The sequence below is a fragment of the Epinephelus lanceolatus genome, chromosome 23 (assembly GCF_041903045.1).
Source record: "Epinephelus lanceolatus isolate andai-2023 chromosome 23, ASM4190304v1, whole genome shotgun sequence".
In the NCBI taxonomy this organism is placed as follows: Eukaryota; Metazoa; Chordata; class Actinopteri; order Perciformes; family Serranidae; genus Epinephelus; species Epinephelus lanceolatus.
Window position 1 is genome coordinate 7,824,828 of NC_135756.1, and position 26,667 is coordinate 7,851,494.

At 41.9% G+C, this 26,667-nt stretch overlaps 1 protein-coding gene across 1 annotated transcript; it reads left to right on the forward strand.

Annotated features, from left to right (window-relative positions):
- Window positions 1-25,833, forward strand: pah (phenylalanine hydroxylase). Its single transcript, XM_033615063.2, has 13 exons — window positions 1-160; window positions 3,436-3,555; window positions 11,200-11,383; window positions 15,451-15,539; window positions 16,040-16,107; window positions 19,262-19,458; window positions 19,675-19,810; window positions 19,902-19,971; window positions 20,128-20,184; window positions 20,426-20,521; window positions 21,031-21,164; window positions 23,535-23,650; window positions 25,240-25,833. The coding sequence occupies exons 1-13, from the start codon at window positions 89-91 to the stop codon at window positions 25,281-25,283; spliced, it is 1,383 nt and encodes a 460-aa protein (XP_033470954.1). The 5' UTR covers window positions 1-88; the 3' UTR covers window positions 25,284-25,833.
- Window positions 25,834-26,667: the final 834 nt, after the last annotated feature.

Below are 26,667 nucleotides of genomic sequence, written 5' to 3' on the forward strand. Positions count from 1 at the left end.
GAGGTTTTATAGATAGGAGCTGCACACACACGGTCTATCACATTTCAGCATCAGCACACACAGGTTGTTCACCTGCAGAGCAAAGAGGATGGACGCAGCGTACAAGAGAGTGAATGGAAACTACGGGCCAGAGGCAGCGACAGAGGAGCAGGAGTCTGGGGTAAATCTCATTTATGACATGTTATAATATAACTTCATCAGTCCTTTGCATTTGGCTGTGGCACCACTTTTTTTATTCACAGAAATGCATCTACTTATTTGTGTTCTTCTGTCATGTTGTGGTCATTTTAGGCAAAAAACAACTTAAAGTTATTGTATGTCTGCTTTTAATGCAACAACAGTGACAGAGCCAGTCAGAGCTGGAATATTCCAGGCAGAGCAGACAAAGCAGGGAAAGTTGCCTCAGTGAAGAGCAGACAAAAAACAGCTGATGTTACTGAGAATGGACAATATGTGCTGTCATAATAAACCTAGGGAATATGACAAGGCATGCACAAATCACAAATCATATGTAGGCCTATGTATAGAGTTTTATTTGATCAACTCAAAAGTCAGCTGCAACTATTTAGATAATCAAGTCATTTTCCAAACATGACCAAACGCCTGCTTCTTAAATATGAGGATTTCCTGCTTCTTTTTTGGTCTTATGTCAAAGACTGATTAAACATCTTTTTATTTTTGGTTATTGATTTGACAAACAAGCTATCTGAAGACATGACCATGGGTGTTTGGGAACTTATGGTGGGTCCTCTCCATTATTTTATGGTCAAAATGATTAAGTTATCCATAGATCAATCAATAGTGAAAATAATTCTCTATTCTTGCAGTCAAGACTGTCTTTAATTTAACGGTCCGTAAACTCTCTCAAGACGTCAGAAGTCAGGCAGGTAATTTGGGGCGTTTGTTAATAGTCTCACTGTTAATAGTCTCTTAATGTAACCTGTGGCTCGTCATTAAAAAAGATTGTCCAACTTTTCTGCCATATTGTCGACAACGGACATTGTGTGTGTAACAAGATGGCTCAGTCTTATTTAAAGAGTCCTAAAACCCAGAAATGAGTTAGCATTTTAGCACTTCTGTTTGCCTCGTCTTGAAGTCAGTGGGTTTTCTTTAAACTGGTTTTTGGTTAGATACTTGAAATAAGGTCTGTGATTTAAACAAGCTAAGGAGACTTTCATGTTTTGCTCTTCAACATAAAATATATCAGTAAATACCCACTTGTGAATACTGAAGCTTCTAAGTGTCTTAAGGTGGTTGCTATCAAGTGGCTAAATGAGACTACAGAACGTCATCACACCAAGATGCACCGAACACGACTGTGCGGTCTTGTTATGCTGGTGATGCTACATCATGCGACCATAGTGTAGTTTATTTATAGCCTAATGTTAGCTTTTTACTTCTGGCGATTACATTTAGGCTCCAGCAATCATAAAAGTGGTGTTCATTTGTGAAGATTATCTTGCCAAACAAAACGTGTAAAGCCTGATTTATGGTCCTGCGGCGTACCTATGACGTACCTACGTCGTTGCCATGACGCCGTCGTGAACCCTTCGAGCTTCTCCGTCACTCCATTTCGTCGCGGTGCAATTCACCGCCAGAGCGGTAGGAGGCTGCGTTCCTTTCCTGAATGGTTATCGTCGTCTCTAGTTGATTCTTTGTTTAGCTTCCGGCTTTTCCGGTCACAGAGAAATGAACGCGGAGCACGGACAGACAGCTCTGTCCGTATCCGTATCCGTATTGAACGTTGACCATAAATGGGCCTTAATACTGCAACATCTACATGGCAACAGAATATGTTTAAAGATGGCAGGGATGGCGCAGTCTGGAAATACGGAACCGGAAATGCGTTGCTACCAAGCAAACCAATCACAGCCCTCTCGGTCTGTGCTGGGTCTGCGTTGCCTCGACGTGTAGTTATGTTTTTGGGGAGGTGCACGTCAGGCTACGCCAGGGGCTACGGCGAGCCTTCTGCGTAGCCACGTACCCTATGACTGTAAATGTTTTTTGCGACAGAGCTTTTTTAAGCAATAATCCAATGGAAAAATCGTACACACTTTTTGATGAGGGAATAGGTGCGAGGCTAACTTTTGTGTCGGCCTGCAAAAAAAATGTCAGTTGCTCAGTTGCATCATCCTTAATATTTCTGAAGTGACAAAAATATGATGCGACGGGGTGGCAAACAATAGCATTTTCACTTCAGGAAAATGTCCCATTTTACCTGAACGCATCACTCAAAACCCTTTCTTATAAAAAGTCAAGTATTTTGTGAAAGTGCTAGAATGCTAAGAGCGCCATCAACCATAGGGGGCGCCACAAATAGAGAAAAAAACACAATGTTTAGCTTTTATTTTCTTTTACTAATACTATTAGTACTATTACTGTGAAGTATTACATAAGGCAACAACATAACTACACAACAAAGGCCTTTTTTCTGGGTTCCTGTTACACCCTGGCCCCCCCTCCCCAGCTCGTTACACTTTACCTGCCCGCTGGGGGAGATGGGCAAGCTATCCCACGTCATGTGAACCCCGATACACTTGCCCAGGGCACCAAATATGCCACTGGGGAAAATATTGTATTGTAAGTCAATAAAATGCGAAATTTACGACTACAACCATTATTACTTTCGCTGCAGTATTTTTTTCGTACCAAAACAGAGATAATCAATCATTGTAGTCATCTCAGACCCATTAAAATGATTGTTTCACATGAAGAATATTTGCAGCAACAATGAAATAACATGTTTAGTGATTGGCTGCGAATATTTAAATAGCCCAAGATGTGAAACCTTGTTTATCCCGAAGAAGTGTTTTCAATAAATGACCATCTGGACTGAGCAGGAATCTCTACAGCTGTAAGATATTCTGAACCGCTGCGATGCGCCTGAAACCCTCTCTCGTCTATGGTCAATGCCAGCACTCCCACTGCAGAGGTGTGGGCTAAAAGGTTAAAGGTGTCAAGGCTTTAAGCTGTAAGATCAGAGGCCTCAAATACAGAATGTCATGACCTCCAACTAGATTTCATGCACTTCCTTCTACATGAGGCCGTGCTTAAACACAGATGTGCAGAATGAGGTCTGATCCCAGATACAACAATTAGAATATCTCTTAAAATCTGAGAGTTACACTTCTTCATGACTTAGAAAGTGGGACTGTGGTGTTTTGAGAGCTTTGTTAGAGTTAGTAAACTATCATGCCCATTCAGCGGCCAGATTTAGCTTAAGAAACACATGTTTTGTATCACAAAGGTCATAAAAAGATCAAGATAAACTATAAAAATGACTGCATGTAGTATCCCTCTGTTGTTTCATTAACTCTTGCAGTAAACGTTGTGTTTACTGCCCCTCTGAGAGTCTGCCTGTGTGACAAAATGCCCAAACAAAGATAAACTCCAAATTTAAGCTTCATGTTGTTTCCTGAAATGCGTCTTTTTCAGAGAAAGCGAAGGGGCTCCATGTACCTGGAAGAGGAGACCGACAAGTCCGAGGTGATCTCCTGCATCTTCTCCCTGAAAGAGGAGGTTGGAGCTTTAGCCAAGGGCCTGCGGCTCTTTGAGGTAAATCTCTCAGCTGACAGCTCACACACACACACACGGCATCACCTTGTCACTGTTGACCAGGAGGCCTCATGTTTCCACTGACCCTGCTTGGTCATCCTCAGGGTTGACTTACAATAAAACGGACACATGTACGGTTACAGCCATCATTAGAAGATCAATCCTGTCGCTCAGGATCTCACTCCTGCAGTTTAACACCGACCACAGCGTGCAGGAATGTTAATTTACTACTGGGGCGGTTATGCCTACATAGCGAAAAACTAACCACTCCATGATGTGGTTAAAAACACATTTTTGTTTTGTTTTCTTCAAGTGAATGCAGTGCATCCTCAACAGATAATTTATTTTGTTCTAAAAGACATAACAACACTGTCTCCTAAAAAATCTGTTTGTATATTACTACATGGTTTTCATAATTGAGTCATGGTAACAACTTGGAGCACCAAGTCTCGGAGTTCCAGAATCCTGGGTTTGCATCCAGAGTCCTGTCTGCGGTTCACAGGACACACCAAGAACTCCTGTTTTGGTGGAAAACAAATTAAATACATTGTCAATGAACAATATTTTTGCATTTTTGCAGCTGTCCAGGTCGGTGAATTTGCAATATTTTCTCATTATCTCAACAGAAAACATAATTCGCTTCCTTAGAAAAGTACATTTGCCGTTTTAAATTAGTTACCAGGAAATAGGGCTGAGAGTAATTAAGCCAGATGTTTCAATGAACTGTCTGACATGGGAAATAAACTTCTTCACTTTCTTGCTGAGAGTTAGTTGAGAAGATCGATGCAACTCGCATGTCTGCAGTCTGTGTTTGAAGGATATATCCAGGATGTCAAACTGACTCAGCAGCAACAACAGGTTAAAAAGACAAAGATAGTTAGAAGCTAAAGCCGAACTATAGGCTACAGATCACAGTGTAAAAGTGAACCACCACATCACTGCTGATCGCCACACAAGACAATGAATATAAAGGGAAACTTTGCTGATATTGAACCAGCTGTGTGTGCAGATGAACGGTGTTTGGCTTCACCCCCATGCTGCTGCCAGCACCTGGACCTCTGCTGTCGGACAGGGAGGGATCTCAATGTGATGACACACAGCTGGTTGAATATCAGCAAAGTTTCCCTGCTTCCCTTCACTGGTTCCTGTACAGCAGGGTCGGCCTTTGTTTCACTGTCATAATCATTACAAAGCAAAAGTAGCATGTGTATACATTCAGTAGGCTATATCTTCAGTAGCTAGCTAGCTAACCCTAGACTCACAAGTCGGTCTTTAGACGCTTTGCTTAACTCAAGACTGATGTCTTTCTCCCTGATTTTGTGTTTAGATGGGCGGATACAATTTCAGAGTTTAAAAAAACTCCCTACGTTGCAGAACCAATAGTAAATCCGCAGGGTCGTCCTTCGGTGGCTCGCTGAACTCTTGTGCTCGTAAACATAGTCTGACTAGAAACACGTGCAGCGGTACAAAATGGCTCAAGTCGCTGTAAGTCCTTCATTTCCACAATCTTGTGGACTGAGTTAAATCTCTCTGCATCCATTTTCAAGCTCTCTGTGTGTTTGTTTCCTTGCGGACGAGAAAAGGGGGAGCGCACATTTCTGGGAGGGCGTGTCCTTTTCAAAAATGCAAGAGGCGTTGCTTTGTTGCCGGCCTTTTTCGCCGATGTGTTAAACACACTTTAGAAAGGAGTGTCCCCAGACTATCAGAAGGCGGAGATCTCTGTTTGTCTGGTGGCGAGACTAAGCTAACCCTACACTTTTCAGGGTTTGATTTTGGTTTTGGAACAGGGAAGAAACGTATATCTTTTTCCAACCTCTCCAGGTAACGAATATCATTAATACACGACATGCCAGTGTAGTGAAGGGTCACTTGCCCTGTACATAATTCCTGGTAAAATGTTGTTCCTACAGAGTAAACAAATGAGAGTTACTGTGGGTTTGCTCTAGAGGCACTGGTAGGCAGATGTTGATGCCTTTGGACAAAGCCAAGCTACCTTCCTCTTCCTCAGTCCAATTTGGCCTCATTTTCCTTTGATTGCCGGACACTGTTACACCTTCTCCACCAAAATGGAACCGCTTCCATTCTGGTTTCTGCACTTAATTTTGAACCATTCAGTATTTCGGCCAAAAAATTAATTGCCTCGAAACCTGAAAAGTTGGTTCTCAGCTGCAACCAAAGAATAGCAGGTTTTCCTTGACGTGAATTGTGAACTGTGAGGACATCGGTGAGCGCGTCTGATTCTTGACTTGATGAGAGATGTGTAGTTGTTTTGGTGTCGTTTTCATGTTCATGGCCTTTTGTGACCTTTTAAAGAACAAAGCTAAACAAACTGAGGTTATCTCAAATGTTTGTGTGTCAGTTGTGCAAACATGCCAGGTAGCTCTTCGATCCACTCACCCGCCTCCTCCAGGGCTTCTTTAATAATGAAATAGTCAAACATTAAAACATTCACAACTGAAAACCTGATCGCTCATGTATAGTTTACATTATTTTGTCCAATTTTGAAGTATATGTACTTAACTAGATTGTTTTTTTACTCCTTTATACTTCTGTTCCACCACATTTGTAAAAGTTAAAAATATGTTTACTTATTATATTGGTTACTTTTCAAATTTTGATTTGACATACAAAATATATCAGCCTATGAAGTGATACCTTGGTAGAGATTTAACAAGCCAATAGTTTATAAAGCAGTCCACCATAACCAACTGCAATATTAAAGGGACTCTCCAGCAATTTAATACACACTTTTATAAAGTTAGGGTACTTGCAAGAGTCAGATTTAAAAACAAATCTTGACTTTTAGTTCCTAACAGTCTGTGTCCACCTAGCGTTTTTCTTCAGCAGAAAAGCAGTAGCTCCATGTGCAGAGGCGGTATCCCTGCCAGAGCAGCCACAGGCCCAATTCTCTTCCCCCTCAGACTCCAACTGTCCTGTCATTAAAGACAAAAAGGCCAAAAAATAATCTTTAAAAAATATAAGCAGAGGCAGGCTGGGGAGTATGTGAGTATGTTCTATGACAATAATATCTGGACATTAATGTTAGCTAGGTAGCTAACCTAAAGCTACGTTAGCAGGGCCGTCGCAACCGGACAGGCAAACTAGGCAATTGCCTAGGGCCCCAAGCTGGAAGGGGGCCCCCAGAGACGGCTGACATTGGTCCATATCAATGACAATATGATGGAACCCCTATAGACACTGCAACAACAACAACACGTTGGAATCCCCCCTAATGGGGCCCCCTACTAGCTGCTGCTTGCGAGTAGCTAAGTACGGTGACCAGACGTCCCGCGCTGTGCGGGACTGCACAGTATTTCTGTCTCTTTTCACATGTCACGCAAATTGAGACCATGTCCCGCATGATTGGTTGCCATTGTTGGAGTACTGTAGTACTACGGTGCCTCAGGTACCACTACTGTGGGATAAGTTCAAAGTCCAACACCGTTGCGCATGGACACTTACCCTCTTGCGCAAGCACAACAAATCATTCAGCACGCTATGCAAGTACAGATTTCAACCAGCAGCAGAAACGAAAGGCGAATCCTGCCAGTTGTGGGTTGAACGGGGTTCACAGACGCCGTATTCCTGTCAAAAACGCCGCAAGATAAGGCTTACCGGCGACGGGGAAGTCCGGCTCCAGTGTCCAGTAATTTCCTCTTTGTTGATTTCATGACTGCCCAGAAATACCTGAACAGCCGAGCCGTGGCAGCACACAGGTATGTGATGTGTCAGAGGAGAAACGAGCCGTTCACATTTCTCTCTGTGGCAGGTAACGGCTGACAAACCTCACTGCACTGAAGGGACTGTTGTTTACTCATGAAGGGACTGTTCTTTACTTGTCAGGGGAGGAGGGTGGCTGGCTGATTTTTATTTTTTTTGAAGGTTTTTGAAGTATGAATAAGTCAGTAAGTAATTTATTCCATTGAAATATCATTTATGTATTATAGAAAAGTGATTTATCTTTTTTTAAATGACAAAAGGCACATCTGTCTCATTTTTGCTGTGGTATCCTGATACTACTCAGAACCATGATACTTTCACTGGTATCATACTTTCACTGGTATCGGGGGGGGCGGGGGCGGGGGGGGCTCCAAGGTGCCTCTTGCCTAGGGCCCCCAGAGTGTCTTGAAACAGCCCTGAATATAAGCTTACAACATGAATTCAAATAAACACAAGAAGTTTGTGCTCTAGAGAAAGGCACTCAGTGAATAACCTCCTAAAGGCCCATTTATGCTCAGCATTAAATATGGATCCGGATACGGACAGAGCCTTCTGTCCGTGCTATGCGTTCATTTCGTCTGTATTTTTGCACGTTTCCATAAAGCTTTTATGGAAACGTGCAAAAATACAGACGAAATGAACGCATAGCACGGACAGAAGGCTCTGTCACGTATCCGGATCCAATTTAATGCTGAGCATAAATGGGCCTTTAGGAGGTTATTCACTGAGTGCCTTTCTCTAGAGCACAAGAACTTCTTGTGTTCTATTAGAATTCATGTTGCTAAGCTTATATTCAGGGCCTCGTTTCAAGACACTCTGGGGTCTTTTATGCAAGAGGCACATTATCAATATCTCCTCCACAGTCGCCATGTTTGTTTTTGAGTTTGTTGTTGTCATAAACTTTTGACGCTGGGCTGCCTCCTGGTGGATATATTGGTTAACATCCATGCCAATGTAAAGGGCGCATGGAAGTATGTGGGCAGTGACGGTAACATCGTTTGCAACGGATGTATACATTTTCATACGTAAAGGGAGCATAAATGGGCCTTAAGCCCTATGATAAGCTATTATGACAAGGCTTAACTATACAGACCAGTGAGCAGTGATAACTAATATGTCTTTGGGGTCATTGGTTGGGAACCTCCTTTCACCAGTGTTTCGTCTAGTTGGTCCCACGACACCTCCACGAGGCTAGACAGTGATCTCTGGTGTCCCAGAGACACTCCCCTAATGCCAGGTCTCACTGCTCCCTGCACCAACCCAACAACCTCCTTTACCTTACTTACACATGGCTTTTTCAGCCCAAACAGCACCGCCACCTTCAACCAAACCCAGGCTCCGTACATGTGAGCTCCAGGTAGTGACCGTGCTGATACTACCTTTCCTAGCACATTCACCATACTCTATTTAACATGCTACATATCATAACTCCAATATAAGCTAAAGTTAAAGGAGATAGAGAAGATAAACTCACAGGCTTTCTCAGTCCAAACAGCACTGCCACCTTCAACAAACCTAGGCTCCGTTTATGCGAGCTCCAGGTAGTGACCGTACCAAGCATAACACTCAACAGCAACATCATTGTGACAGTACCCTAGCTAAAGGAGCAGCAGTGACGTCACCAGTGCCTTTCTGAAAACTTCAGAGATTTTCAACTCGAGGTGCTCAAAGTTGTTTGTTTAACCAGAAACTGCCTCAAAATCGCGATTGCAGAACCCACCAGACTCCATTTAAATGTATAATAACAATCTGAGCCTGTCAGTGGCAAAAGCAAACACTTTTAGTAGACTTAAACTGACGGTGCGAACATGCCATGAGTGGTTACATTGCACTGATTTGTCGTTGCCAGCTGCGGCTCTCTTGGTCAGTACTGGACCAAGTCAAAACCAGTCGTTCCCATTAATCACGCAGACACAGAAACCTATGAAGATAGCATCCAGGATGGAAAAACACCGAAGTTAACCTTTGATGGTCTGATCAGAACAGATGTACACGCTGATGATGAAACTTGGTCAGGTCTTTCACAATTGTAAAGTTACTGATTAACATTAAACAAAATACATGAAGAGTAAATTTCTTTGCAGATGTGTACATGACCGTACAGGGGCTTAAAGTAAACACCGATTGGCAGCCCTTCATTGTTTAATCTTCAACACAGACGTCGTATCAAGGTCCGAGTTTGCTCCTCTCGCAGGCAAAACACAGCGTTCATCTCCCAAACATTTTGCAGCAAAGCAGTTAAAACATGTGCAACATCACAAGATGAAAGATGTTTTCTATTAAAGGAAAATATTTTTTTGGATTGACGTGAGTTTGCAGGGGGAAGAGAAGTGGGTTGACTCTGTTCAGTACTAAGTATGTGCCAAATGCTGCTTTCCAAATGCAGCAGTAAACATCAGGATCCTCTTTGAACCTATGAACTCCCACTTTCCTGATCCTCCCCCTGCTCCACCCCCTTATCTCCTCCTCTCTCCAGCTTTTCTGAAAACCAGGTCAAATTACCCCCAAACCATCGACACACCCCCTTCTCTGTTACAGCAACATAACACATAATGACTCCCCTAAAAACACCTTTGAACGCACCATGCTGCACCTCTTCCTCATGTCTTTGTTTTCTGTGACAAGTTGAAATTGACTACTCTGCCAAGCAATGTGCTAACCTGTGCAGCCGTGGCATCTTATCACGGGTTCATTTTCATCTCGTGAATGCCTAATCTCTATATTTCAGTCAGAAAGTTGCACACTAAAACCGCCACAGTTTAGCTGTGAGGGGACTCAAACGCATGTGACACGACAATGTGGTTTTTCATGTGACGAGCCAGAGCCAGAGCCAGAGCCATGCGCCGGCCTTGACCTCGTGCCTTAGTCAGGATGATAGGAGGGTAAATGTCACCTGCATAACATTGGCGTGCCGGCTCAGAGGGGTACAGAAATCGGACTAAATGACCTCTGCATGCTGCCGGGTTTAGGATTTAGGGTTAAGCTGGACCAGGCACACATGTTGAAGTATTTCCCTTTGTGCACTGTCTGTATAATATATTCAGTCAATTACAGCCATTAAGCTGAATAATTGAGAATTTGATTTGTTTTTCTTCCTTCGACATGCTGAGAAAGCTTCAGTAAATCTGATGACAGTGAAAAGAGAACAGCACATTACAAAAAGCGAGTCATGTTTTCTTTCATATGCCAACCTGGACTCAGGCTCTGTCACTTCTGGGGGATGCAGGACCACATGGTACTTAAAAGAAAAGCTGTTAAATGCAGAATAGGATCCAGATGGGACAAAACGAGAGGCCCTGCTTGCCGCACACACCCTCTTCTTCACTTGGCCTATAGTAGGCAGAGAACAACGCACTCCCTCTTCCTCCCTCCCCAATGTTACGTAAACAAAAACACATTTTTGATGGTAATTACAACTTAAAGTCACGCTATCCAGCACGAGCCGGGGCCTATTTTGCATTTTGGATATTAAAATGAATTCACATTCAGAAGATTCTGGAAACCAAGAGTTTTGTGTTCATGCTGCAGAATGAGAAAAGTCTAAATGCCGGCAGGGCAAAATGATTTATTGGCTGATGTTGCAGTTAACCACTCCAGTATGTCCTGAATGCCTTTACTATGCATGTCCAGTCTGTCTGTCTCAGTGTCAGTTTGCAAAGGGAGAGTTCAATGCAGCTCTGACCCGTGGTCATGGTGGACTCCACAAAGTCTGATAGATAGCCATCAATTAAGTAACAACACAATGCCCTCTGGTGGTGGGACAAAGGCAGTGCTGCAGCAAAAGCACTCAGTTGTATCTCTTATATGCATGTAATTTCTCCACTTTGTTTCTACGATGCAACTTTTGCCTTTGACCAACAACATCTTTAAAACTCAAACAAATCAGGTCTCACCATCACCTCTTGTCTTCTCTGTCAACCACAGGACAAGGGCATCAACCTGAGGCACATCGAGTCCCGTCCCTCGCGGACGAACAAAGACGAGTTTGAGTTCTTCATCAGCGTGGACCCCACCTGCTCCCAGGCCTTGGATGAGGTTATTGACGGCCTGCGCACACAGATCAGTGGCCACGTGCATGAGCTGTCACGCAACAAAGAGAAGGACACAGGTTAGAGAGTTTGTGTAATTACAGTGAGAGGATAAGCATGAAATATAAATAACAAGCTCCACATGCTGTGAGAGGAGAGTTTACAAATGGTTGTCTGAGGACCAGAGTTCCCTCTTTATCCACTGATTCATCACATTGACTAAATTATAATATCTTGTCAGTCACCAACTACTTTGCGAGGAGTGTTTACATTTTTGTGTCACATGTTAATAGAGCCAAAGACTTGACTACAGGTTTAGTGAATTTTGATTCCCCTAATGTCACAAATTAGTATTTTTATACTCTTTAAGACTGTGAGTCTACAGCCATGCTAGTAGCTCTGTGAGGTTGTACTGAGGCACAGTGATGCTTTGAGCTAAATGCTAAAGTCGGCATGCTAACATGCTCACAATGACAATGCAACTTTTTAGTATGTTCTCCATTTTACAATTTCTTTGTAGCATACTAACATCTGCTTATCACTTAACACTAAAACATCTGAGGGTGATGGGAATGTCATCAGTTTTGCACCTTTTTGGTTTCTTACCAAAGTATTACAAATTGCAAATCTGACCTGATGATGACGCTAGATGAAAAGTCTGAGGATCCTTATGAAGTTATTATGATTCTTCCTTAGGGGAACATGGGTGTCTGTAACAAACGTCATGGCGAATCGTCCAATATTTGTCAAGATATTTCAGTGAAAAAAAGCACAAATCTCACCTTCTTTGTGCTGCGAGAGGAAAAGTCAGGGCATCACCAAAGTCAGCAGGGTTTATCCTCTGGGGGTCATGAATGTCATTATCAAGTTTTGTGCTAATCCATCCAGTAGATTCGGAGATATTTTGCTACACACAGTGGGTGAAACTCTTGACCTGCAGGTGGTGACTAGAGGAATTGTCTTAGGGTCACCAAAGTCATCATCACAGTCATTATGGTTTGTCCTCTGAGGATCATAAATATCAGATTTTGCGTAAATTCATCTAGAAGACGTAAAGATATTTTGATACATACATCAAAACTTTTGACCTGCTGGTAGTGCTAGGTAGGAAAAGCTAGAAAAAAGTCAGGGGATAACCAAAGTTAATGGGATGCAGCCCCTGGGGAACATGAACATCTGAACCAAATACCATGGCAATCTAATAGTTGCTGAGGCATTTCACCAAAAAACAAAAATGTCCACCTCATGGTGGCATTAGAAGAAAAGTCAGGGGATAAATCAGCCAATGGGGTTTATCCTCTGGAGATCATGAATGATTTTGTGTTAATCTGTCTTGTATATATAGATATGTCTTGCTACATAAAGTGGGTAAAAATTCTGACCTGCTAGTAGTGCTAGAGGAAGAGTCAGGGATCACCAGTTAATAAGGTTCATCCTCTGGGGATCATGAATGTCTTTAACAGCTTTTGGATTTCTCCTTCAGGTAGATTTAAAAATATTTTTCCATGTAAGTGAAACTTTTGTCCTGCTTGTGGTGCCAGAGGAGAAGTTGGTTAGGGTTCATCTTCTGTGAAACGTTGATATCTGAACCTGATTTTATGGCAGTCCATCCTGTAGTTGTTGAGGCTTTTCACTAAAGAACTTTGTGACACTAGAAGAAAAGTTAGTGTATTACTAAAGTCATGAAGGTCCATCTGTTGGTGACCATAAATATCTGTACAAAATTTAGTGGCAATCACTCCAACAGCTGTTAAGATCAGTCTGGATGATGGACCCACCAACCAACACTGCCACCCTTGGATCTGCACAGCTAGTGTGGCTAAAAATCTCATTCAGTGGAGATCAATAAAGCTGAAACAGTCCATTTATCAACTGAGCACTGTGTTAGCTGTTGGGTGGTTGGGTGGTGCTTTATACCCCCATCCAGACTGGGTAATGGACAGTCAGCGTCGCCGATGAGACTGATGGCCCACTGCTCACATCGAGACCCCTTTATTAGTTGTTTCCAGAATGACATTAGTTTAGCTACTGAGGACCAACAGGCTCGGCAGGAACAGAGGAGCTCTGTGTCCTGGTCCCAGATTAACACAGGAAAGGAGACCATGCCAAGGTCATGGCAGGCAGAGAAAGACAGGGCCACCATGGATCCTGCTTTGACCTCGGTGTAGACACTGTGGTCTGGTGGTCAGGGTCAAGTGGACGAGGGGATATTTATGGCCTGTTTTGGAGACTGTCTGTTTATGGAGGAGCCTGGCAGGGACATATTGTCTTCCTGGGGCCTCAGGCTGGACCACACTGCACAAATGTAGATTAATGATTGGGCACGAGTGTTTTTCAGTGTCATAAATCCATAAGAATAAGCAGATGACCCTTGATTCCTGTTCTGCTGAGTGTCAAAATGGCACGGCACTGGCAAAATATCATCTCCATTATCAACAGCAATACCAATCTGCACTTAACTGATTACTGGTCAAGAATCACACAATGTTCGGGCTGCAACAAACAATTATTTTCACTGCTGATTAATCAAATAGTCTGCAAAGTTTGTGAAAAATGTCCATCATCAGAGTTATTTTGTGCACACCGTTTAATTTCCTTGTGGGACTTGTTCCAAAAAAACAAAGAACAATTAACTCGTGTGCACAAGACATTAACTTGCTCCCACAAGATAACAACTCCTACCTAAAAGAAAATAACTTGTGCGCACAAGATAATTACTCGTTCCCAAAAAATAATTAACTTGTGCGTAGAAGATACTAAGTTGTTCCCGCAACATAATTAACTTGTTTGCACAATAACTAGTTCCCACAAGCCAACTAACTTGTTTCCACAACATAATAACTTGTTTCCAAAAGATATTTTCTTTGTTCCCACAAGATAATTAACTTGTGCACACAATAACTAGTTCCCACAAGTGAATTAACTTGTTCCCACAAGACAATAGCTTGTACACACAAGATGAAAGGTAACTTGAGCATACAAGATATAACTTGTTCCCAAAAAATAATCAACCTAAAAGAAAATAACTTGTGCGCACAAGATAATTACTCGTTCCCAAAAAATAATTAACTTGTGCGTAGAAGATAGTAAGTTGTTCCCGCAACATAATTAACTTGTTTGCACAATAACTAGTTCCCACAAGCCAACTAACTTGTTTCCACAACATAATAACTTGTTTCCAAAAGATATTTTCTTTGTTCCCACAAGATAATTAACTTGTGCACACAATAACTAGTTCCCACAAGTGAATTAACTTGTTCCCACAAGACAATAGCTTGTACACACAAGATGAAAGGTAACTTGAGCATACAAGATATAACTTGTTCCCAAAAAATAATCAACTTGTACACAAGAGATAATATATTGTTCCCAAAAGACGAAAAGTTAACTTGAGCACACAAGACAATAACTTGTACCCAAAAGATAATTAACTTGTGTGCACAGTAACAAGTTCCTACAAGTGAATTAACTTGTTCCCACAAGATAATAGCGTGTGTGCATAAGATGAAAGTTAACATGAGCGCACAAGATAATAACTAGTTCCCAAAAGATGAACGTTACCTTAAGCGCACAAGATAATATCCTAAAAGATACTTAACTTGTGTGCACAATGAATAGTTCCCAATGAATAGTTCCCACAAGATAATTAACTTGTGCGAAAAGATCAAAGTTAAATTAAGTGCACAAGATAATAACTTGCTCCCAAAAGCTAATTTACCTCTGCGCACAATAACGAGTTCCCACAAAATAATTAAATTGTGTGCATAAGAAAACTTGTTCCCAAAAGATAAATAACTTGAGATATTAATTTGTTCCCACAACATACTTTATTTCGTTCCCACAAAATAATTACTTGGATGCATATGATGAAAGTTATTATCTTTTGTGCACAAGATTTCCAAAAATATATATTACCTTTTGGGACTTTAGGGGCTCTGTAAAAACCCCAAAACTCAGTTTGCAACCACATAAAACCACAGAGCACAAACGTACACCATGTAAAAATATCCTGAATTTATTCATTTCCTGAGCTCTGTTTGTGGAATGAATAATTTGGACTTTAATTTGGATTTAAATCATTTTAATGATACTGAAGTGTTGACTCAAAACAAACTGTCCATGTTTAATAACTGTTTTCACTCTGCAGTGCCATGGTTCCCTAATGATATTCAAGACCTGGACCGCTTCGCCAACCAGATCCTCAGCTACGGTTCTGAGCTGGATGCTGATCACCCAGTAAGGACTGACATATCCGTCACTGTCTGTGTGCCACATCCTGCCTCCGCATGTGTGTGTGTGTGGGTGTGTGTGTTTGTGTGTGAATACGTGTCCACTCACGCCCACGTGTGTTATGAAAGACGAGGCTGTGGAGATGACAGGCTGCACTCTGCCGTCTATTCTAATGGAAACTATCTAGACACACAAATTGATGTCATTGCTTTAATTGAGCCCCTATAATTATAGATAATTGCTCCCTTTTACCACCGCCATTAAAGCAGAATGTATTCATCATAAGCTGAAAAACACGCTACAAAGGCTTCATTTGAATATGTATCTGCGAGCTCTTATTAGAGACGGAGTGCATAATGCTGTCAAAGGCCACAGGGTTTAGCCTCAGCAGAGGATTTCCACTCTTTGATTTAGCTGTGAGTGGCCGGGCTGCGATCATGAGATCTAACATGGCTTTCCTTTGTGTGTGTGTGTGTGTGTGTGTGTGTGTGTGTGTGTGTGTTCAGGGCTTCACAGATCCAGTGTACAGAGCCCGCAGGAAGGAGTTTGCTGACATCGCCTACAACTACAGACAGTAATTACTCCCAGAAATCTTACTGTTACAACCCCATCACATATTTTGTGTGTTTTTAAAGCCTGAAAGGAAGCTATGTTGAAATATTTGTGTTTTCAAGTGGTTATTTTGGGTGATTTCTTTCTCTGCTTTGCTTTGAAAATTATCATAATCAAATAGGGATGAATTGCAGGCAGCCAGTGGTGGATTTAAAGGGCCTTAGTGTTACACAGCTATGTAAATGCTCGGTGGGTATTTGGCACTCTTTGTTGTGCCTCTGAATAATACCTCTTAATTATACACACAAAGACCATGATACACACAAATAATGAAGTGATGCTTTGCTCATGCAGCCTATCGTTGTTGGGAAATTTGGGGGAAACCTTAAAATGAACAACTCAACAATTTAAACACATTCGTTTGATGATATCCGCAGAATGTTTGGATAATGATTCTGTTTGTGGCATTATTAAGATGTGCAGTGTGGAGGAAGCAGGACTTACTGACTGCAGCAACGTAAAAATTGACTAAAGTGGTCTAAATTGGTTTCCTTTGCAAATTCTTAGGAAGGTCCCTAAAATTGTTATTAAAGATAGGGGAAATGGAGGCACTTCCCATTAAATAATCCTAATTAAAAATGTAAAAATGTGTCTGTAAGCGAGCACACAATTCAACAAAAACAGAAAATAAAGTTAAAATGAATAAAAAGTGAATATTTAAGAGGGTTTAAATGAGATCTGTCAGTTCGCCAAGTAGTTTTTTCAAGGAATTATATCTTGGTATACTGTGCAGTGACGGTGGGTTGCTGTTTGTATACAGTATTGCCAGCAGAAGTAAAAGTGAAAGCCAACCCCAGATTCATTTTGAAATGAACTCTGTCCGCTTGGTGTGTTACCTCGCTAGATTTGTGGGGGGTTTTCGGAACTGTGTCTACGATTTCAAGCATCCTTTTTAGATGCCTGCTGGTTGTGACCTTTTTATAAAAGTCCCTATCTCACCTGAGCGCTGTGCCAGGAATAATAATAATAATAATAATAATAATAATAATAATAATAAGTTTTATTTGTATAGCACCTTTCCAAACAAAGTTACAAGGCGCTTTACAACAGCACAATAAAAAGGCAGAATCCAATAAAATGACAATAATATAAAAACATTATAAGAACATAAGAAACAACAAAACATTAGAAAATAGAAAACATTAGACATTATTAGAGTACATTATTAGATGACAACAGCAATTAAATAAAAGCACATTTAAAAAAGTGTGTTTGTAAGAGAGATTTAAAAGAGGACAGAGATGTGGCTCGCCTGATCTCCTCCGACAGGTCGTTCCAGAGCGACGGGGCCCTGATAGCAAAGGCCCAGTCACCCCTTGGTTTTCAATCTAGATCTTGGAATCTCTAATAGGGACCCACCGGAGGATCTCAGGCTACGCCTTGGCTCATATGGGACTAAGCAGTCTTTGATGTACTCAGGGGCCAGTCCCATCTGGGCCTTAAAAGTGATTGTTAAAATCTTAAAATCAATTCTAAAAACACACAGGTAGCCAGTGTAATGAAGCTAAAATCGGGGTTATGTGTACTCTTTTGTTTGACTTTGTGAGGAGTGAGGAGTTACAGTAATCTAAACGGGATGTGATGAATGCATGAATGACAATTTCCAGGTTCTTGGGAGACAGAAAGGACCGGATTTTGGAGATTCTGTGTAGTTGGATGAAACAAGACTGGACAGTTGTTTTAACATGCTGATTAAAGTTGAGATTACTATCAAAAATGATACCAAGATTTCTGCAGCTGGGGGTGATGCTGGTGGAGAATAAGCCAAGTTGTGGTAAGATGTGATTGTGTGTGGTGCCTGGGCCTATGATAATGACTTCGGATTTGTCTGGGTTCAATTGAAGGAAATTATTAGACAGCCAGATTTGTACTTCATTTAGGCATACCTGGAGAGTGTTTAGTTGCTGGTTGATGGTAGGGTCGAAAGAGAAATAAAGCTGTGTGTCATCTGCGTAAAAATGGAACTAATGTTGTTGTTGTTGTTGCTGCGGATTATGTGTCCTAGTGGTAACATGTAGAGTGAGAAGAGCAACGGGCCAAGGACTGGAATGTCTCAAACACAGCAAAATAAGGAGAAAATGACAACGCACAGGAAAAGGGCAGAGTCTCTGCAGATAAATACACAGTCACAAACTTCTAGCAGGTCATAAATGATGATTGAGAGGGAATGTTTTTTAAGAAATCTTGCATAGTGTACCTTTAAAATTCAAATAAATGAGGCTGAGCAACTGAATAACTGCAGTTCTTTTTAGGAAACCCCTCAGGAAACTATAGGTAGATTAACCAACCACATAGGAAGGTAAAATTGGCTGAGTCATTACAAATATTACGAGTTATGAACACCAGTGTGTATATATGATATCCAAAACCAATATCAGTACCAAGAAGATGTATTTCCCCTCTTATCTGTAGTGCTGTTTATCAGTCTAGATTGTTTTGGTGTGGGTTGCAGAGTGTTGGAGATATCAGCTGTAGAGATGTCTGCCTTCTCTCCAATATAATGGAACTAGATGGCACTCAGCTTGTGGTGCTCAAAGTGTCAATGTACCCACCAAAAGTATCCATACTCAGAAGGAAGCATGCAGCTGCTGCTAGCTCACCTAGCACTACTGAGCTAGCTAACGTTGCAGCTTAGCAGAGGAAGACATCATTAGTGTTTACGTCTTGTGCTGTCATTAGCACGAGCCTCTCGTCTATGAGTAGATGCACGCTTCCTTCTGCACAGTGATACGTCTGGTGGGTGTAGTTTGGTAAAAGGGAAATAGTTCCGGCATGAAACTGCTCACAACAAGGTCTGTGGATTATCTTAAGTAACCAGGTCATGATTTCTGGAAAGAGACATTGATGTTGAGTTCTTCAAATGTATTTTTGTGGCGCTTTGAGCACCACAAGCTGAGTGCCATCTAGTTCCATTATATTGGAGAGAAGGCAGACATCGCTACGGCTGATATCTCCAACATTCTGCAACTCACACCAAAACAATCTAGACTGATAAACAGCACTACAGGTAAGAGGAAAGATATGTATTTTTGGTTTTGCAGTGCTTTCTACTAACTCACTAAACTCATTAAGAAACAGCCCAGAACACAAACAGTAACCTCATGTCTTTGTCCCAGTGGCCAAATCATCCCTCGAGTGGAGTACACAGAGGAAGAAAAGACCACATGGGGGACGGTGTTTAAGGAGCTGAAGACTCTGTACCCGACTCACGCCTGCCGCGAACACAACCGTGTCTTCCCCCTGCTGGAGAAATACTGCGGCTACAGGCAGGACAACATCCCGCAGCTGGAGGACGTCTCCCGCTTCCTGCAGTGTAAGTCCCGTCTTGTATTTGACTCTAAAGGTCCCACTGATGACATCTCCATCTATTATCATTCATGTAATTTTGGAAACCCCGGGGTGGTGACTGTGGGAGGCAGGGCCTGTTCAAATGCCCTACTTCCTATTCCTCTCTCCCTGCCCTCACTGACTCCTCATTCAGCACACCCAAACCCCTCACCTCTTTCATCTCTCCGCCTCTCTCCTGCAGCGTGCACAGGCTTCCGGCTTCGCCCTGTGGCCGGCCTGCTCTCATCTCGGGACTTCCTGGCTGGACTCGCCTTCCGTGTCTTTCATTCCACGCAGTACATTCGTCACGGCTCCAAACCCACATACACACCTGAGCCGTGAGTGTGGACAAACTCTGTTCATAAAAAGAAGGACAGAAATACAGATTTGTGTGATTTTTAAAGAGTCATTTTGATTTTTTTAATACAGGGACATCTGCCACGAGCTGCTGGGACACGTTCCTCTGTTTGCTGACTCCAGTTTCGCCCAATTCTCACAGGTACCCCGTCCAGTGACGAAAAGATAAACAATAAATACAAAACTAAATAAAGCAGAAAGCCGAAAGACTTACACCTTATATATCTTTATAACTTTGATCTATTCATATTTAAAATCTAAATATAGTTTTTGATTATCTTTGTCTTTGCACTGCTAGGAAATCGGTCTCGCCTCCCTCGGTGCCCCTGATGAGTTCATTGAGAAACTTGCTACTGTGAGTATTACACACAGGGTGGCTGGGGCTCAGAGGTAGAGTGGGTCGTCCACTAATCATAAGATCAGCGGCTCCTTCAGTCCGCATGTCGAAGTATCCTTGCCTCGTGCTGGATATCAAATCTTCTCAAGGGTCTCTGGGTTTGTGGATTTCTGTAGCTCAACCGTCCTTGTTTTTATGAATTCCTGCCTGAGTTTGGTGTATAGATCATACTTTCATAAAACCGTGTGTGTGTTCTCAGGTGTACTGGTTCACTGTGGAGTTTGGCCTGTGTAAGCAGGGCTCAGAGATCAAAGCCTACGGAGCTGGCTTGCTTTCATCATTCGGAGAGCTGCAGGTAAGAAAGGAGGGGGGTGACATATGTGTTTGAGTCAGAGTCTATGCATCACTTTGAGCAAACACAGACCCCCGCAGCAGCGAGATGGATAGCTCAACCCCCCCCATGTGTTGTGACATTGGGTGGTTGAGCTATGACACATGCACCCTATTGCACAACAGCAGCAGAGCAGGCAGTGGGTTAGTGGTCCACTCAGATCGGGGTTTTATGTGTCACTGGGGGAGTCGGCCTGCCTGCCCAGTGGGGTGTGGGTAAAGTTGTTCAGTGGGTAAGTGGGGGCAGAGATGGATGAACAGCTCGCTATCGAGGTCACCAGTTACATCAGCCGCTGTCAGCAGAGGATGTGCACTCTGCCAAGTCACATCAACGGGACAGCAGTGTCCTGAATCATGCTGCACTTCCTGTTTACTGACAGCACTGATGGGAACAGAGACGCTCATTGAGAAACTGAAATCCATATAGTAAAAAGCCGGATTAAATATATCCTTTTTTGCACTGTGTTCTTTCAGTACTGTCTGACAGACAAGCCCAAAATCCTGCCCTTTGACCCCTCCAAGACCTCCCTCCAGAAATACCCAATCACAGAGTACCAGCCTGTTTACTTTGTGGCTGAAAGCTTTGAGGACGCCAAAGAGAAAGTGAGGTAAGGACGTGCTGTTTTTTTTAAAAAAAAGATATGGTTTAAAGCTTTCCTGCATTTATACAATTTTAAAGGGTCACTTCAGTATTTTCAACCTGGACCCTAATCCCAATCTTTTTATGTGTAAGTGACAAATGGAGACAACAATTTTTCAAAAATTGGTACGGTATTGAGCGAGACCTATACAGCTGGCAGCCGACAAACAGGCTGCAATGTAATCAGTTGGGGCATTTGCTCAGCGTCAGTTTACGTCCATTAAAAGTACTTGTTTTGCCACTGACAGGCTCAAATTGTTATTATAAGTGTCTCACAATGTAAGGAAATGATCCCTACAGAGATCGACCTGACTGTTAAAGAGTAAGATCCTTTGTGTTTAACCAGAAACAGCCTCTAAATCACCAGCACCAAACCCACCAGACTCCATTTAAATAAACATTAATTTTATCATTGTATAACACACCTTATTCAAAGTCAACTGAAACAAATTAAAACTCACAACAACCATCTTAGACTTTACACTGTTCCAACAATCACCGACTCTGGTTTGGTTTAAATAAGCCCTTAAATCACCCAGTAATATGTGAAAACATGCTGCATCTATACACACTAAAATGACTGTTTATTTAAATGGAGTCTGGTGGGTTTGGTGTTGGCAATTCTGGTTAAACAAAAAGGGTTACTCTATCCACCTGAGACCCTGGGTCCTCACATGAGGACATTACAGGACATTTTGGGTTTCCTGCACCTTACACGTCACTCTGCTTGACTTGTTGACTTGTTGTCCTCATCTGTGGACACTTAAATGCTCAGTCTACAGCTTATCCTGACAGAAGTGTACAAGGTACAAAACCTGATCAGACTTAATGGTTGAAACTTGTTTATTTGTAGTGTGATATGGCAACAAATTTGACCAAGTTTAGCAACAGTACCCGTACTTGTACTCGTCTTCCTCCGCTTATCTGGGTCAGGGTCGCGGGGACAGCAGCCTCAGCAAAGAAGCCCAGACAGTCCTCTCCCCAGCCACTTCTGTCAGCTCTTCCGCGGGAACCCTGAGGCGTTCCCAGGCCAGCCGGGTGATGTAATCCCTCCAGCGTGTCCTGGGGCGGCCTCGAGGTCTCCTCCCGGTTGGACATGCCCGAAACACCTCCCAAGGGAGGCGTCCGGAAGGCATCCTTACCAGATGCCCGAACCACCTCAACTGGCTCCTCTCGATGTGGAGGAGCAGCGGCTCTACTCCGAGTCCCTCCCGGATGTCCGAGCTCCTCACCCTATCTCTAAGGCTGAGCCCAGCCACCCTGCGGAGGAAACTCATTTCGGCCGCTTGTACTCAGAATCTTGTTCTTTCGGTCACTACCCAGAGCTTGTGACCACAGGTGAGGGTTGGAACATACATCAACCGGTAAATCGAGAGCTTCACTTTTTGGCTAAGCTCCCTTTTCACCACAACGGACTGGTTAAGCGCCTGCATCACTGCTGACGCCGCCCCAATCTGCCTGTCAATCTCCCGCTCTATCCTACCCTCACTCGTGAACAGGATCCCGAGATACTTAAACTCCTCCACCTGAGGTAGGACCTCCCGCCCGACCTGGAGTGGGCAATCCACCCTTTTCCAGCTGAGGACCATGGCCTCAGACTTGGAGGTGCTGATAGTTTAGCGACAGTAACAAGCTTAAATGCTGTTAATCAGGATTCGTTTGAGGACATTGGGACTATACTATCGTCTAGTTTGAGGACACTTGGACTTTAATATTGTATTATCCCAGCATTTCACACAGGCCAGTCAGGTGTGACAGACTATTCCTACAGACAAAATGGACATCTGTTTTGTACAGCAATGTTCAGGTATTGAAATAAACAGTTTTATAATGTATTACATGCTTGTGGCTTTTAAAAATAAACCCATGGTCCCCTTATGAGGACATCTTTTTTTATCATAAACTACTTCCTGTTCAAAGACAATGCTTAGTTTTTTATACCTAACAGGTCCCACATTCCTAAATAGCTCGAAGAAATTAAAAATGCATACCAAACAAAAGCTGAGGTCTCAGGAGGCTTTCACAAAAAGGTCTGTCTCTGTAGGGATCCTTTCCATAAGTTGTCTGACACTTAAAAGAACAATCTGAACCCATCAGTAGCAAAAACAAGCACTTTAAGTGGACATAAATCGTTTGTACCCAAATGCCCCAGGTGGTTATATTGTGGTCTGTTTTACCGCTGCCAGCTGCAGACCTCTCCCTCAATACTGGAACAGTTTCCAAAATTGTTGTCTCCATTAGTCACTTAGACACAAAAACATGAGAAAATACCGAAGTTGCCCTTTAAGTTTAGGTTACATACAAAGTTTTTCTAACATTAACGTCTGTCTGTTTACAGGAAATTTGCAGCCACCATCCCCAGACCGTTCTCAGTGCGCTACAACCCCTACACCCAGAGTATTGAAGTGCTGGACAACACCAAGCAGCTCAGCAACCTGGCTGACAGCATCAGCTGTACGTGTCACCCCCATGAGTTAATCCCTTCATTGTGGAGTGGATACTAAAATCTCTTTTTCCTTACCTAATTTGTTTTTATCAGTTATTTCCAATCTTTATTTGGTTTCATTACAATGAATTAATGTCCATGTTCTTCTCACATGCTTATGGTGAACCAAGAATCCAAAACCAGAGAGAATTCTTACTGAATTGGAGCAAAGTTTAACATCAGCAAAATGCCAAAGTATTTGTTTATAAGCTCTCACACAACTCGTGCACTATAATCCAAGTCTCATTTATCCAGTCATATGCTCAGTACTTCCCAAACAGACAGACCTTTACGACAGGGAACTGAACTGAAAGTGACACTTGCCTACATTATCCTCTCTTCAAAGCCAGACTCCACTGACAAAAATAGTAATTTTACCTCACTGAGCACAGGAGCTGCTGGTCTACCACTGCCTCGATCAGTTAGTTTGTTCGTGTTATTGTGTGACTTTGGTGAATTCAAATTAACCCTATAAAACACCAATGTCACACAATAACACAAACAAACTAACTGATCGAGGCAGTGGTAGACCAGCAGCTCCTGTGTTCAGTGAGGTAAAATGACTATTTTTGTCAATGGAGTCTGGTTTTGAAGAGAGCATAGATAAGTTTCACTTTTATTTCAGTTCCCCATCAGAAAGGTCTGTCTGTTTGGAAAGTACTGAGCATACGACTGGATAAACGAGACTTGGATTGTTCTGCGCGAGTTGTGTCAGAGTTTGTTAACAGATTTTTTGTAAGGATACACAATAATATCGGCACAGTATGGGTATCGGCAAATATCGCCTTTAAAATCAGAATTAGCCAACGTGCTTTTTCTTAATTTACACAATGAATGAATATTACATGCAAAGCATTGTATTTCATGTCTCCATCTGCTGCTGGGCCATTACAATAGGAGTATTTGTTAATTCCACTTCGGAAGAACTTGATTTCTAAAATTAGGTGGGGAAAAAGCAGATATATTGATATCCATATCGGTTGTCGGCCAAATAAGTTATTCTACATTAGCATCACGGATATCGGCAAAAAAGCCAATATCGTCCATCCCTAATTTTTTGACATAGTTTTGCTGTTGTTAAACGTGGCCACCCGTGACATCAATTAATCAAGAATTTTCTCAGTTTTTGGATTCTCCGTTCACTGTAGTATTCCTTTAAGAGGTAAAAGCAGAAAAAACAAAGATTATAGAAATATCACACAAAAACTATACGTAATCTGTGTATCATGACTGTTTTAATTCTGCTTTCTTGTCCCTTTAATCATCATGTAACCCTCAGATTTATCTTGAACCCCCTGTGAGCTACACAGTTATTATGATGCAATAAGAAAAAACAACATTACAGTAAGTGGTCATAAAGCTGTTGAAAGGTTGGGCCAGGTTTCATCAGCAGCACAGTGGGGTATGAGCCAACCAGGCGTGGATGACATAACAGGGCTATTTTTGTGTAAATGGGTCAGTTTATGAAACTTAATTGATGCATTTCTTTAACAGCCATTTCAGACAACTCTGTTTTATTTTATTCTACATTTTTATTTGTTTGTTTTTCTTATTTCAGGTGAACTGGTGAAACTGTGCGAAGCCCTGCGGAAACTGGATTAACTGCACATGTGATCTGAGCCGTAGCCTCCTGAGAATCTCTTCATTTATTCGATGAAACGGTTTGTTACGCTTTGTTATTAGGCTGCGTGTGGCTCTGCTTAGCATGCTTGCAAATTAGCTTTCTTTGTATTAAAACATATGCAAGTCCAATAATGGCAATATTACTGTAATCCAATTAGTGGTTTAGTCAAGTGAATAAAGTGTAGTCTGTTACTCATGTAGGATAATAATGGATGTATTTACTGTCAATATTATTACAGTGTTAGTGTCAATAAGAGACGTGTTTTTCAAAATAAGAGGGTTTTGTCATTCAGCACCTCTCGTGACTTTAATGAATTCAGAACCCAAAATGTGAAAATCATCAAATTTTGTTTCTCATGTGATGTAAAAACAGCTGAAATAATCAGATTTTTTTTTCTATGCATTTTAAACCTAAAGGCATTTTGAGAGATGATTTTTGTCCTCAGCTTTTATTTTGCTCTGCTTAATAAATGTTTTGTATAATGCATGATATGTTCAAATAAAAAACAACAAATATTTCTCTTCTCTATCTTAGTCATTTGTCAGTTATTTTTTCCTCTACTGGCGATTATGATGGGCCCCAGTGCACCCCAGTTACTAGTTATGAAGCGCACACACACACACACACACACACACACACACACAGAGTTTTAGGCTTTTATACAGTATATTTAACTGACAGTGTGTCTCACTGCCGCTCTTATGTTATATCTGCTTGCAGATGTGCCCAGCTTGTCAGTCTTGAGAGATTTTGTACCAAAACTAGCTGGAAATCGTATCATCTCGTCACATGATTAAATTTTTTTATAGTTAAATTATATCTTTATAGTTTATGTAGAATGAGCTTATTTTATTACAGATTGATAATATTTTACAATTACTATTTTTGAGGGCATGTATTGAAAATCACCCCCTTTTTTTTGATGTAACTTGAGTTTGTCTTTGACCGTAGGCGCATTTTCAGGCAGCAACTGGGCCCCTCCACTGCACTGCCTACACTGTCTATATTTACACCCCTGATTTTGAGCACATTTGAATATTGCAGGGATGTGCTCCCCCAGAATAACTGCCTAATTCAACACATTCTCTCTCCGACCTCGTCACATATTGATATTTTGGTCATGGACTTTCCACGTCCACATACGATGTGCAAGGTACCCTGGGTGTGTTGGTTGCTGACGTTCTGGGACACCGTGTCAAGTTCTGCCTGTTACATTCATTGTCTTCTTTCAAAATAAAGTTATGTTTTCACAGAGAATGTAACGTTTACATACAGTCTCTTTCAAAATAAATGCACTATGTCGGTACAACACCGCGAATTGACTTTTTTTCCCTCCAACAACTAACGCAGGTGGTTGAATTT